We start from the raw sequence: 14,457 nt of genomic DNA, 5'->3' as shown, positions 1-14,457 counted from the left end.
GCTTAGTGCATAAAGTAAATTTTGAAGTGCCTTATTGCGTGGAAACAAAAATGCTGACATCCATACAATGAAGATGGTATTGAGGATACCCAACGTTATCATCTTACACGCTTTAATAAGGTCTTCGGTTAACTACTTGACAATGGTTATTCTCATTGCTCGACAGTATAGCTGTCTTTGAAGTACGTAACATATCACTTACCTGCGTCTTCATGACCTACGAGAGAGTACAAATATCTGTGCGCCATGCTGTCAAGTACCACAAGTGGTTCCCCGAAAGTACTTGCAAGTGCTTGCCCTAGTGTCACGAAAGCACAAATTATGAATGAGTCTGGTGTACTCTATACTTCATTTCATCTCATCCTGCTCCCTTGGCAACCTATTAATCCCTCAATGCACACTTAATCCAAACGCCCCTACGATTTGGACCCCTCTACACTCCCATGGCCGTAAACAAACCGATGGTAGTCTTCACTGGAATCAAATGAATTTTGGGAGAGAGAGAGAGAGAGAGAGAGAGAGAGAGAGAGAGAGAAGGAGAGAGAGAGAGAGCAGAGAGAGAGAGAGAGAGAGAGAGAGAGAGAGAGAGAGAGAGAGAGAGAGAGAGCGCACGGGGGTGAGGTGCGCCTCGTTGTCATCCATCGGGTGGGACACTGAGGAGAGAGCAATGGGAGGTAAGCCTTGTTGCCAGTAACCGCGTGGAACACTAAGGAGAGAGGTGTGTGAGGGGAGCCTAATTATCATCCACCGGGAGGGACACCGAGCAGTGGAAGGTGTAGGTGAGCCCTGCTCTCATCCGTCGGGCGGGGCACAGATCTGGGAGAAAGCGGGCAGACCAGCGTGCCGCATGCCCGGGGACATTTTCTCTGCGTCCATCCGGTGTGCGTACGTAACAGCGGCGCAGCAACGTCGACCAATCACGGCGCCGAACGCGCGGGCGCGCGCGCGTGAGTTACATCACGCAGACCGACGAGGACGCCAGTTGAAAAATCGTCGAGGGCCGCCAAGCAGTTCAGTCGTAGCGACAGCCGCAGCTAGGGTGGTTGCTCAAGTGGAGTCATCCGAGACGCCGTCGGCTGGACGTGGGCGGGGGCTCGCGTCCGCCGGTCCGGCGCGGTCAGGCCGGTGCTGGCCTGGTGCTGACGCGGCTCCGCGCAGAGGCGACCCGGCCGGCGGCGGCGCGGTGCCGGGTGGCCGGCGCGGTACTGTTGTGCGTGCGCCGCGTGTTCGATGAGCCGTTCCGCCACCGGTGGCCCACCGTCGTGTGCCTTCGCTAAACTGCCCGTTTGATTTCAGGTAAGGTGACGATGAGAGCTTTCCTGGCGTTGGCCGTTCTGGCCTGTGTGGGTCTGGCCATGGGAGACGGAGGAAGTCACGGGGGAGGTCACGGCGGTGGCCACAGCTCCGGTGGCCACAGCTCTGGTGGCCACAGCTCCGGTGGCCACAGCTCTGGTGGCCACAGCTCTGGTGGCCACAGCTCCGGTGGCCACAGCTCAGGTGGCCACAGCTCCGGTGGCCACAGCTCCGGTGGTCACAGCTCCGGTGGCCACGTTGCGTCGCATTCCGTGCCAGCTTCCAGTTACGCCGCTCCCTCCAGCCACAGCGCCGGCGGATCTGGCAGCACTGGATACTACTACTACTACTACCCTGTGCAGGAGCACCAGGCGTCCAACGTAAGTAAAAACGACAATAGACGACACAAGACCGGATTGCTAAAACACACCGCGCCTTTTGGCGATAGAAATATAGGGATGTGGAGCCTAGTACCGATAAGCAAGCGTCATGTAAGATATTCCGAGACGTGAGCGCGACAACAGTCGTGCAGCATTTCCTCTCTGACTCTGGAAACGAGGGACACGAGGCCTTTGCATCAGGCTCACCCTCAAGACCAGGCAGTTGTATTCCTAAATCGGACGAGCACTGGGACCTCATTTCACGTCGGACGTCTAACCACACGAAGCAGGCTGCTCCGAGGCTGATCAGAAGTTATTTCCGGCAGCCGGCGAGGTTTAGGAGTAACTTTGACACATCGCTAGACACCAGTATGTCGGTTGGCTGGACGGCAGCCGTGGAATAACATCCGATTACGATCACGCAGCCTGGTTACGTAGATCATGTGGATCACGTAGATCACGTAACCATTGTTCAGATCATGAGCGTGTCGTTTCTCAGCACGAATGGAAGTAACACACGAAGACGAGCGTTCCTCTGCTGCGTACGGAAGAGCGCGAATGCCAGCAGTTTGCTCCGTTACTACGCTGATCGAATATGTGACATTGGTGTGGGTTCAAGTCCTCCCGCAGGCGGAACTTTCTACCCTGTGGGGGCTAGGTGCCCCGCGTCATTTTCCAGTTTTGTAATCGGCCTATGGGAGTTGTGTGATTGAACAGAGACGGAATCCGCGAGCGTAACTGCCGAGAGAGTTGCTGCGTCTCCGCCACACTGCGGGCCGCTACGCTACAGCGTGCCACGCCCTCTTGTCAACTAATCCTGCGTCGCACCGCTCCATACCAACACTCGACGAACCCGGAATATCGTAGTCCGGAAGAATGAGCCTAAGGCTGTCAGCTATGCGGTGCCTGCGGCCGGGCGGCCAGTTGCTCCATGTCCCCGCCGCCGGGTCCAGATGTGATCGCATCAGGCCTGACATCGGCCAGCCGTTACAGTGCCCTTCCTCGACCGGCTCGCGTGGCGGACCGGCAGCCAGTGGTATAGCGGTCCGAAATTCAGGAACTTTTTTGTTTTTCTTTATTTATTTATTCACTCAACCGACTGTCGACATGAGAATGGTCCGCTAACAGGTGGAGTACGTATTTCTAGCACAGGTGCTTGTCCAATCTCCGATAACAAAACCGAACAATGCCGTCTGAGATGTCATCGTCGCGGGTTACGGACGCACTTATCAATAGAGACGTCTCCCGGCAGGAGGCTCGTACGCGATGTAGTCCTCGTGCTATCAGCCGGTGGAAACAGGGCCGTTGGCCCCGGCCCCGGTGGCCGCGCCGGTTCCTACTCAGCTCTGCCTAGCAGCTATCTCGGAAAATTTCATTGTTCCTTATGTGGCTTACATTCACGTCTACATCGTGATAATTACGTGTTTTCACTCGGGTGGCTGGTAACGTAGCCAATGGTAATATGGTAATATTATCGGTAATATGGCCCCACCAATGGTAATATTCCATTGGTACGGGAGCTGCCATAGGCCGGCTCGGGTCAGCGCTGGCAGTTTATGGTCACGCTGTTTTTGAGGCTACGTACCAGCAGTTAACATAAGGCCATCGCAACGACTGTAGCTGGCGGTGGTCGCACACGACCCCTACCAGAACAGGCTGAGGTGACGACGCCGTGACTATCCGATCGTGTCAAATCACAAAGTGAAGCCTTTCGGAATCGCCACAAACGCCCGCTGTGCGGGCCGGTTGTGCCCGTCCACACCGTGCCCAATCACACCCGTTTTAACTGCTGCATTCTCCCGCAACAAAGGACGATAGGTCATCTGGAGACCAGCGAGCTCGTGATGTTTTACCACGGCATTTCATGCCGAACGGGTGTGGTCTGGCCTCAGGGCGGTGGTGTTGAGACGGCCAGCGCGGCCCTGGCTGCCCTGCTGCGGGTAACCGCGCTGCCCTCAGTGGGCGGGGATCTCCCGCCGGTGGTTTTGGGATTCAATTGCGCCACTGCGGGCACAGCCTGGATTATTGTTACGTATTAGCGAGCAGGCCGCATGATATTAACTAGCGTCGTCCCATCAACTTGCCTGACCTCCGAGTGGACCCAGCTGACGCCTTCGCTCAGGTGACACAGAGGGGCGACACTCGTGACTGCCCCGCGTGCTAATCCCTGCCGTCCGGCCGTCGGCAGGAAGGGGGCGGCCTGGATCTCGCCGGCCCGTTGCTGATCGCTGGCGTCATCGGCATCGGCCTGCTGCTGCTGCTGGCCGCAGCCGCCTACGTCGCCAACGACAACAACAACAACGGCAACGGCCGCCAGCTGCTACCCGCGATACCCGACGAGGTCAACCAGTTCATCCACAGCCAGGAGTTCAACCGGGTCGCCACCTTTGCGCTGCGGGCCATCGCCAAGCGGTGGTAGACGGGCAGGTATGCGGTGTGTGCGCCTGGTGGCCAGGCGAGCCAGCGAGCATGTAGATTTCTGCTTCTCTGGAATTGCAACTCTCTGCGTCGGCGCGATTATGCTTCTATGCGATCTTTGGCTATGCGACATATGTCTCAGAAAATCATGCATCTTCCAGTCGCATGCGTCCCTCACTCGTCACCACTCGTGATCTTGCATACTGCGTGCGGGGCTTAGAGTAACTTTAAGATGGTCGGCCTTGCGCCACGCCTTTGCACAGTCGCGCCAGTGAGGTTAAGATATCACCGTGTCGCTGGGCGCCAGTGGCTGGCTGCATGCCGCAACGGCCGCTCATGACTGCTATGGACGCGCGGCCGTTCGCTGATGGGAAACACCGTGCGGTTGTGCTGACATCCGGCTCGGTTTCAGGTCTGTCCGGCTCGGAGGAAGCAGAGAAGCCGGAGGCGCGTGCGGCTGGCCCGGTGCCAAACAGCAGAAACGTCTGAGGTGGTGGTGCTGAAGAGGAGAACGCCGTGCGTGTTGTTTGTGTTGATGCCGTGCCCGTGAGGTGTGTGTGTGACCCGGGTAGGAGCTCAGTGGTAGCTCATGCTCAGTGGTAACTCATACGAATCGATCCACAGGGTATGCGTGTGTGTGCGCTCTGCGCATGAGCGGAGGTGCCGCGTCCGTTATCGCCGGTTTGTTCGCAATTCAGACGGTTGTCTGCATGCTTTCTTGCCTGCTTTTTCATTGTTTTTTTATGTTGTGCATTTGTGCAATTATGTCTTGGTCGTTGTTGATGGTCTTAATTGTTGCCGCGTTTGCGCGCGCTGCTCTGGCCGCTGGTTGTGTCGTCCGGCTTTATGTTCCCTCGTTTGTCGTATGTGTGTCTGCCGCTGTTTTCTGGGCACTGTTTTGTTTGTGACTTGTCATGTTGTGCCTCCCGTGTTTTTGTCACACGCGTTTTGAACATGCTTCTGTTTGTGTTCCGTTTTCTTAGTCCTTGTGTTATTAAATGTCGTTCATCGCGTTCATCGTCGTCCCCAGTCACGTCCGTGCTGCTTTTGTGTTCATGTTCATCACAGTAGTTTATTTATTATTAGCAGGCCTGTATTTGTCCCACCGTATCTACAGACTTTTCAGTTCCCTTCCGCTATGTTTCCTAATTTCTTCTCAAGCCTGGGTTTCCACAATGGTCTGCACCACTTCTTATTCCTTAGGCATGGTCCAGACTCATACACGTACTTAGACACTTACTCCTCAGTCAACCATTTGAGGATGTCAGCTCAAGCCCTGTGATATGTCGCCAGGTTCGCCGCTGATCAAGCCTCATTGTTGCTTTGTTGTTACTTGTTACAGCTGTTGTTGTTACGATTGTAGGTGATTTTCACCGATGTAGAAAAAGCGGAGTGGAAAGCTCGAGCGATCGTTCTCACGGCTCTTCCGCCCGGACAAAGACACGGTGCTGACCTCTGAAGCTAATACAGTTGCTACGTGAATGATATTCCTGTGTTTTCTTAAATGCTGGCATGTTACAGCGAACACTACAGAGTTGATGGTTCCAGCGTAAGAAAACGTGGGATTTGTTTCTGATACGCAGCGCGACTGGCCTGCGATATGTACTCTTCCCAGCGCAAACGAAAGCTACGAAGATTTCACCAATTATGGACTGCGCCAGAGCAGTTAACCAAGACCAGTCCCTTTAAAAGAAACCGAAGAAACATGCCTGGCATCCAAGCGCCATTTTGAAAAGGAAGTGCGCCACACTTATAATGCTGGTCAGATCGGAATTTACCTGGCCCTCCACTGAGACTTTCACCGAATATGCCCTGAGCCGGTCCAAAACGGAGCGGTCTTCATAAGGCCAGGACTTCTTCAGTGCGTATCAAGTGACCGAGCCCGCGCTCACACCATTGTTGTCGCTTTATTTGACACACAAAGAGATAGCTACGAAGTTGATAAGCATCAATCAATACGCGTCATCAATAAATACTTCATTAATGTGATGAGTCAACAGCATGATCGGCCTCTTCAACAGCCCTGACTGTCCATGGAAGCTGTGCTATCTTAAAACCAACAAAGTATTGTAACAGAACAAATACCACAAATTGGCCTTGCATGCACAAGCTCACGCTCAATCACAACTCTTTGGTTAATGCACAAGATTCAAGCTAATATATAACAGAAGCACCTACGGAAGCGTGCGTTATCAACTCACCCCTTGCAGCTGCATGGGTAAGAGATGTGGAAATGTGTGGGACTGTGGGAAGTCACGTCTTAGCCGTTGGGAGCACGGGGAGCGCAGCGAATGAGTATTTACGCGTACCGTCAAGCTGAACTACACCGCAACTCCCTCCTCTAGTCGCACCGCGGCGTCGAGCCAGTGTCGCCCGCCTGCTGCCTTCCACGCAAGGTTGGAAGGTCAACCGCTCGTCTCCTACTCATCTTCCCAGGCCGCACACGCCAACAGCTGGCACTTGGGATCGTCTGCGAGCGCCGCTTTCCTCATCACCAGCATATTGGTGCTTTTGCTGGGGTAGAACACGCCGATATACCTGAAACCACGCGCATCGTCAATATGGTAACCGAGCCTGAAGGTTTCCTTACACGGCCGCCTTTTGTTGCGCGTCGGACGCGCTTCAAAAACAGCTGACGTCATGAGGAAAAGTGTGATCTGCAGGCAATACGTACACCACAATGCCCAGGCTGAGATAAAAAACGGCTTGCCCGTCGAATTGTGAGTCATGCCATAGGTCAAATTATCCTCTTAAATAATCTTGAACAGTCAGGTATGCAAGCTAATTACAATCAATGTGTTACCGCTTATCGCCTACAACCATCACAAAAATAAGTCAAAATTGCAGACGCCCTTCCTCCCCAAAAGAATACTCTTTGTGCATTAAACGTCGAAAAGTATACGAATTCAGCAAACTACGACGCAACGGATGCTTGGCTTATGGCCTGGGGTCATGTGCGTCGCACGTGTGTCCGACGCAGGTAATCAACGCCTGAGTGAGCACACCATGAGCGTGGGGTGATCGGAAATAGCTGCCCGTATTTCAGCGATGCCTAAGTGTCGCCAAGAAATGCCCCCCCCCCCCCCACAGAGGGGCTGACCGGCCTCGTGCATGCCAGGCGTACGTGGGCGTGGGACGTAAATATCCCCGGATAAGCAAACGTATCATGATCCGGTAAGACAACACTGTAAAGGGCCCACAGTCACTGCGCACCAGTCCCTGCTCTCCCACGCCAATCGCGCAGCAAGCGTACGGTGCGAGCGCGTGGCCTCGCTGAGAGCGTGTCCACTGCCGCCCCGGCCGGGCGGAGTACGGCGCGTGCTCGGCCGCGACCGTGGTCAGGGCCCGACGCGCCGCGCCTGCCCGGTCGCTCATCTCTGCCTCACTGGACGAAGTGCAGCAACAGCCGGAGGGGTGGAATATTGCAAGCAGGTTGGTTCTGAAGGTCGCGCGAGCTGATCGCGCCCGGAGGAGGCGGTTCCGGCGCAGACGCGACGGCGCGCCGCCCGCCGACCGCGGCCGACGCCGTGACACGCAAGGTCATGGTCGGAGTGGTTCTGCTTCGTCAGCGTGAAGCGCGGCGCCCGATGCGCCTGTAAGAATAGGCTTTGACAGGTGGCCCACATATCCGTGAAATTGTTGGTTGAGACGTCAGAGATAATGCTTCCTTAATAGCAAGGGCAATCACGTGGAGCTTATCGGCCATCTGTGGTCTTCATCACTGTTCAGCCTTGATAGCATCTTTCATGGAAGCTTTTTTTCTGTGGAAATCTCACTCCCACTTCTCATCTGGATGCAACTCAGTTATAAGTGTCTGAATGCGAAGTTGACTGGGAATAAAGGACATTTCGATTGTTAAAATAAAGTTGTATAAAGGCTATTAACTGATTTCAACTCATAATTCCGAAAAAGGAGCTAAAGGCCTTATTAACATCAAGTGAAACTTTGATTTAGGCGGCCCCTCTAAATAAATGACTTATTTCACCCCTTTGCACTGCAAACTGGGACGTGTCAAAGAACGGAGTGTGTTCTTTATCTACCGCAGACAGCGCGACCTCTTATCATCTTTTAGTGGTAGTGTCTGCACAGATTTGGAACATTTTCTGGATTCACGTGTCTTATTTTTCAAGTGCAATATTTTGCTGAATCTGTCTGAATCCTTGCCACTCTCGAGGATAAGCGCAGCTCGAAATGTCGAGTACCATCAATGTAGTTGTCACTAAGCACTAGAATGTCGTCTAACCAGTGTCTCCTGGTAAAGCATTGGTTGTTAACTCAACGTAAGGTGTTTTAACTCACAAGGCAAAAAAAGAACAGCCCTTTCTTCCTTATGCCAAGTGCGTCGTTGCCATTAGTCCTTTACATGACTTATATGTGCCGGCACTCACGCAATATCTTCATTAACCGTGACGTTCATGTCATCAGCGTCATGTTTCCATGCTCACGGTAAACTATTGTGAGGTGTCTGACAGTCCATTTTACATGTAACGCATTCATTCCGTCAATTGGCGTAGTCCGCTTTGAAAACACCCATGCAAAAGTCAGACAAAACTCGTGCTATAAGGGATGTACCGTGTGCAGCCCGTGTTACAAGGCCCCGACGAGGACCGGCCCGCACCGCGAGGTCCCGACGAGGACCGGACTGTGTCGCGAGGTCCCGACGAGGACCAGCCCATATCGCAAGGTCCCGACGTAGACCGGCCCGCCCCGCGAGGTCCTGGCACCGTGCCGGCGGCTCCGCTCCAACCTACTTGAGGATGCGTTCAGTGTAGGGTGTGTCGCCGACCACCGAGCCCAGCTCGCAGAACAGCCGGCTGGTGCACAGCGGGTCCTCGCTGATAGATTCGTAGATGGTTCTCAAGCGGTACACTAGGTCATCGGACGGATCATCCAGGTCATCTGGATCGAGGCGTTAGTATCAGTCAGTGTGCAAGCCAGGAACAATGCACAGCGATAACAACAGCCTGGCGTTGACGTACAGAAATGGGTTTCGTCTTTTGTTTTGCTCTCTCTCTGGTATCTTGATCTAGGTTGCAAAAGCTTGTACTCATGAAAGCCATTTGCCATTGATCAAAGCACGCCTTAGGGACTGAAGGAATGCTCTCAAATACTATCATCTAAAATTGCTTTTGAGTGAATTGAAGGCTGGCCAGTTTCTTCACAGTGCAGCCTAGTATAGCTCATGCAAAAACGAGAATGCACCGAGAGAGGGCAGTAACGGCTGATTGCAGATAGCAAACTCGGCGGGTTTTTAGCGCGCTAGCGCCCGGTTAGCATGCATCATTCGTCACTTGCCATTCATCGTATGCGGCTCAACGCGTCAGGTTTTCTACGTGTTGTGACACCAAAGGCCTGCAGAAACGTCTAAAAGCGCGTTCCGGATTCCGTTCGGCTCCATTGTGAGCTGAACGACGCCTGCGCGTCGTCGAGGCGGACGTGACGGCGCAAGTTCGCCGGGATAAATGCTCAGCACATGATGACCCGTATCCGCAAGGCGGACGTAGATCCACGCCTCTTTTCTCGTAATGACGCTGCAAGATGAGGGCAACCGGCCGTGTACCGCGCGCAGTCCTGGTCTGGCCTGTCCCGTGTCCTGATACGACGGCGCGATCTGTTCTGGCGAGCCAGCTTGCAGGTCTGCCGGCGGCGGTTGCGCAGCTTACCCACGGGAGCCGCGGCGCGTCGTCGCCGGGTGCCAGAGACGTTGACCACAGATGGGAACAGGAACAACAGCCCGATGACCAGCAGGATCGGGATGATGATGGCGCCGTACTTGCCCAGGTTGTCCAGCAGGCCGCCGCCGCTGCTGTACGACTGTGCCTCCGTGTAGCCGTAGCTGTCAGAGTCATCGTAGCTAGACTGACTGTAGCCGACGCTGGGCTGGCTGTAGCCATGGCTCGGCTGCACATAGCCGGAGGAGCTGGAGTGGTGGTGTCCCCCGTCCCTGTTGATCGGCGTCACCGGCGACGCGGCCTGGCTCTTGACGTTGGTTGGCAGGCTCTGGTACACCTTCTGCAGCTGCTGGAACGCCTGCCGGTCAGCCGGCGCGGCTGGGAAGCGGACGGCGCCCTGTCGGTTCTGGGTCGGCGTCTGCAGCGTCTTGGCCGCCTTGGTGGCGGCGGTGGCGATGGCTGATGTCTGGGAAGGCGTGATCGTTTTCCCGGCGGCCAGGCCGAGGCCCAGCAGGAGAGATGTCAGTCGGACCATATCTGAAGGAACAGGAGCCGAGCAAACTCCATAAGCAAACAATAATGATATGACATTGAACAAAGCGCGCGTCAGAAAGACATCATCTTGCCATTGAAGATGCCTGACAGTTAAGGCCCAATTGTTAGAAGCCGATATTTTCCTGTCACTGGTTGAGCATTAGAATGACTGATCGGAAGATTTTCATTACTTAAAGGAGTACCCCACCTTTTTTTTGCCTTTAACTTATTGTTACATCAAACACGTAGATTTGATCAGTGATGCCGATTTTCTTGCAATCCTTCTGAAAAGCTCAGAGTTTGGATTTGGAGCAGCCGCTCCTGCGCGAGCAATTTTATTGGAATCCATGCCCACCACTACGAGAGTAACGTATTTCGTTTCCCACGCTTTTCCAGCGTTTGCTTTCTGTGATGTTAATACACACTTAATGTGTCAAAACTATTGCGTAATAGATGCTGCGGAACCTTGAAACATTCTGCTTGGGCAAAACGTATGCAAACATGAAACAATTATCCCGCGCAACGCAACGTTGCATTATGACCTTGATTTCTCCCCAGCGGCGTTTGCCGCGGTGGCTATTTTCGAGGCGCACTTTGGCTTTGGGAATGGGAATATCACAAGATCCGCATGACGCACTAGTTCAGACTTTACCAATGCACTTCTCGGTAACGGAGTTTCCTCGAGCCTAAGAGGTTTTACTGGAGTGTGTTTTTGAAATGTGACCCAAAAGTGGGTCACACACTTCAACACCATCCCCGACTCGCTATTTCAGACATTGTTCTAGCTGGCACGTTCATTTCGGTCCTCTCATACCTCAACTTCGTTGCATGATTATTGAAAATATTGAATACAGTTTTATGTTAAGCGTAAGCAATCTTCAGCCTACCTGGAGGTACATTTTCAGCTACGCCATCACTGGTGACAATCATGACAACGCTCACATTTTGCCCAATCCCGCTGCAAGAAAAAAATTTCTGGCTTGAATTTCCATTTCCATTTAGCCTCCGTCTTTATTGCTTTGTGAACGTTCCACACGAAGGCAATAATCTTTTAGAGCCTATTCATGAGAGTAATAGAAGATGTACGCATGACTTACCTTATGTGACCAAAATTGAGCGGTTCTTGGGAGCTTGAACGCTCATTTTAGCATTCTTACATTTTTCTAATTTCATTTGATATGCCCGAGAAAATCATGTTGTGATGATCAGGAAGCAGCAAGAAGGAGGTTAAGCTCTAGCAGTACCCCGATTTTAAAGACAGTCTAAATAGTTCGCCTTCTTGTCATGGTATCTGACATTCCTGTTTTGTGCTTCGGAGGTAATGCCTAGTAATTTCACTCGAATGATCAGGTTGTCAGTAGCTATCAGATTAATTATTTCAAGGGAAATCGGAGTGATCCGATCTTTATTTAGTGAATTAGGATAGTTAGGAGCACTAAAAAATTTCACAGCCATATTTTGGACGGCATGAGAATGGTCAGGAGATAATCCTGGGAATCATTACGATCCTCAAGGCCAAGAACAGTGTCAACGCCTGGAGGCGTATGGCCTAATGATGGGCGCCTGTGACCAAAAGATGTCCGTCGGGCACGCAGCGTCTCTCCGGAATGTCCACCTCTCGCAGAATATACTTCATCTTCATTGGATCGCTCTTACAGCATCATTCCACTCCACGATCGTGCTCTCACTTTGTGGATTGTTCGCAACTACAATAGAATTAATCAAATTTATTACGAGCGTGGCCGTAGACCGAGAAAGCCTCGCCTTAGCTAATCGGAAAATGTGAACCTTCAGCGTTGGGCCCCGGCCCAAACCTGCCAGACACGCCTTTGACGGGAGTATATCTATGCATCCCCTGATAGCGCCACTGTTAAAAGTTCAGCAGCAAGAAGCTCGATTGTGCTGTGATTTTTGCAAGGCATTTGAATGCTTCGATCCTTTAAATGCTCACATGCGGTAGGCTGTTGGATCAGGCGGCGAACTCCCATGAAGTTGAAATGTGGCCACTATTTCACCTCCCCGTTCGATTGTAATGGGACACATTGGGAATCAATATCGACGTAATGAAATTGAAATTCAAGTAATGAAGAACATAGGGAACGAATGATCCAGAACTAGGCGACCAGGCACCACAGTAACATGAGACCAACACTGCCGGAGAGGAAAGTGGAAAATGTTACTGGCCAAAGTGCGGGTCCATGTGTGCAGGCGATCTCGCACAATCGTGCGCCATCATGGATCCGCGCTTCTTCGAGCGTCTTATTTAACTCGGCCAGAGCAAGCTGAGGCGTGAATCTGCGCGATATATGGGACTGTGCCTCCCACAAATAGATGATCTTTTCACTGTTCGACACAGGGGCTGCAAAGGCTCCACCGTCACGTTTTTCAGAACCGGCCTGGAATACGACGGGTCGGGGCCCAGACCGGAGAAGATTGGGCCTTGGCATACGTGGGTGCCATTTCCCGTCTTATTGTTGGCAATACTTATCCCAAATAATAATGACTTCCAATATTTCTATAGCAGTCACCAAAAATGCGGCCCATGCGTAGTTCGCTCACTTTGGCGATTTTAATTGTCAGGCATTGGCAGACCCAACGCCACCCAGCATTACAGCCATATATGTGTACGGTGCGAACGGTCACATTAGCACGCTTACGCCTTCCAAGCTGATGATATGGGGATACATAGGTCCTTTAACGCAGATGTGTAATGCAGACTCTGGGTTGAGCGTACTTAGTTTTGACTGTCATGGCAGTACGTAGCGCACAAATGTAAAGGAAGTCGGTCAACCAGCCACGGAATTGCAGTAAAGTCGTACCCGACGTATATTTGGAATGACATACATCAGATTGATGCACTTTGTATAGCAATTTACCCAGTAAAGAAGCGCATCAAAGTCAGATTGGTTTCGTTTCACTGACTTTTCACTCAATTATGACTTTAAATTATCCATTCACAAGAAGCCCAAGAAATCTCGGCGCAGTAGCCAGCAACAATACTGAGCTGGACCGAAGGCGCACTCGCCTTCCAGATCATGTTTCCGCATCGGCTGTTACATGTGCGACACACGCATTTGCAGGAGCAGGACAGCGGCGTGACTCTCGAGCCCTGCGTGCCCGTCCGCGGCCACGGTCACGGGCAAGTCAAACCGTCCAGTCATCGCCGCTCAAGCTGCCCGCGGCACACTCAGTCTCCATTAGAAACTCACTAACTAGCTTCACGTTGGCCGGGCAGGCGGTGCTGCACGAGGCGGCTGGTGACAGGCTGATGCCGAGGGCCAAGGCAGACGTCCGCGCACTGGGCCACAGATCGCAGCGCAGGGTCGTTCTGGGTCGCCCGGGGCACCTACCTGACAGCGGGCCGGCGGACGAGATACTGCTGCCCCCCGTCACGACGCGCGGCCAGTCGCCGACCCCCGTCACCCCCGTCACGGAAGTACGCGGGGTGAAAGGTCTCGTGACATTGTGTCCAGCGGCGGCTCGTCGCGGCTGCGTGGCGCGGCGAAAGTGTCGGCTTGCAGCTCTAGTTGCCACCACGGTGGCGAAACAATGGGTGACCGTCACGGAGGGTGGCGCCGGCGCGCGTCACGCTACCGTTTCCGCGTCACCGTTACGTCACCTCTTGATGCGGTACCCGCAAGAGGAGGACGATGTGAAGGACAGCAGCGCGGTGTGCATCGAGCCAGCCTAACTGACGTTGCACTGCAGGGCGGGCCAGCCTGACTGACGCTGCACTGCAGGGCGAGCTAGCCTGGCTGACGCTGCACTGCAGGCGAGCAGTCTCCCAGGGCCTGATATCAGACGAACAGCTGCCGTTTTGGTGCACTTTATTATTCACGTACCCAACCATCACAATGACTGCAAACATGCCTCGCGATCTAGTGGCGCAGCGTCCTGTTGCAGCAAAGCAAGTAGAGCGCGAGATTTCGTGCAAAATGCTGACGTCGTATCGTGTGAAATCGTGTTACTCATTTGACAACTCGGCAATGGATGATTACGATCTGTTTAGACACAGTTCGGCTAGTCATAGGCGATCGATGTTGGAATTATATTCAGGACACCTGAACGAAAGAGCGATCTGTAAAAGACACCTAAACTTTAAAAGGCACCTGTAATTTAGAGGCACTTTATCCAAATGGGTTGCCAAGAAGATATTCTTC

General features: G+C 53.1%; 2 protein-coding genes across 2 annotated transcripts; one reads left to right on the top strand and one right to left on the bottom strand.

Annotated features, from left to right (window-relative positions):
* The first annotated feature begins 960 nt into the window (after nt 1-960).
* LOC119091669 (ctenidin-3) lies at nt 961-5,578 on the top strand. Its single transcript, XM_037214482.1, has 4 exons — nt 961-1,051; nt 1,297-1,673; nt 3,862-4,100; nt 4,504-5,578. Exons 2-3 carry the CDS (start codon nt 1,308-1,310, stop codon nt 4,090-4,092), a joined length of 597 nt encoding a protein of 198 aa, XP_037070377.1. The 5' UTR covers nt 961-1,051; nt 1,297-1,307; the 3' UTR covers nt 4,093-4,100; nt 4,504-5,578.
* Nucleotides 5,579-5,979: 401 nt separating this feature from the next.
* LOC119091866 (uncharacterized) lies at nt 5,980-13,700 on the bottom strand. Its single transcript, XM_037214770.1, has 4 exons — nt 13,648-13,700; nt 9,755-10,300; nt 8,843-8,990; nt 5,980-6,629 (listed from the first exon to the last, which is right to left on the bottom strand). Exons 2-4 carry the CDS (start codon nt 10,296-10,298, stop codon nt 6,512-6,514), a joined length of 810 nt encoding a protein of 269 aa, XP_037070665.1. The 5' UTR covers nt 10,299-10,300; nt 13,648-13,700; the 3' UTR covers nt 5,980-6,511.
* Between the last annotated feature and the right edge of the window lie 757 nt (nt 13,701-14,457).

This window comes from Pollicipes pollicipes, unplaced genomic scaffold (assembly GCF_011947565.3).
Source record: "Pollicipes pollicipes isolate AB1234 unplaced genomic scaffold, Ppol_2.1 Scaffold_3447;HRSCAF=4054_pilon_pilon_pilon, whole genome shotgun sequence".
NCBI classification, from domain to species: domain Eukaryota; kingdom Metazoa; phylum Arthropoda; class Thecostraca; order Pollicipedomorpha; family Pollicipedidae; genus Pollicipes; species Pollicipes pollicipes.
This window is presented reverse-complemented; position numbering and strand designations above follow the sequence as displayed.

Excerpts from the sequence above, each read along its gene's own strand:
- LOC119091669 (XM_037214482.1), top strand. The coding sequence starts at position 1,308 with ATGAGAGCTTTCCTGGCGTTGGCCGTTCTGGCCTGTGTGGGTCTGGCC. Across the intron at positions 1,674-3,861 it reads AGGAGCACCAGGCGTCCAAC|GAAGGGGGCGGCCTGGATCT; the intron begins GTAAGTAAAAAC and ends GGCCGTCGGCAG.
- LOC119091866 (XM_037214770.1), bottom strand. The coding sequence starts at position 10,298 with ATGGTCCGACTGACATCTCTCCTGCTGGGCCTCGGCCTGGCCGCCGGG. Across the intron at positions 8,991-9,754 it reads ACGCGCCGCGGCTCCCGTGG|ATGACCTGGATGATCCGTCC; the intron begins GTAAGCTGCGCA and ends GCCTCGATCCAG. Across the intron at positions 6,630-8,842 it reads TACACTGAACGCATCCTCAA|GTATATCGGCGTGTTCTACC; the intron begins GTAGGTTGGAGC and ends GCGTGGTTTCAG.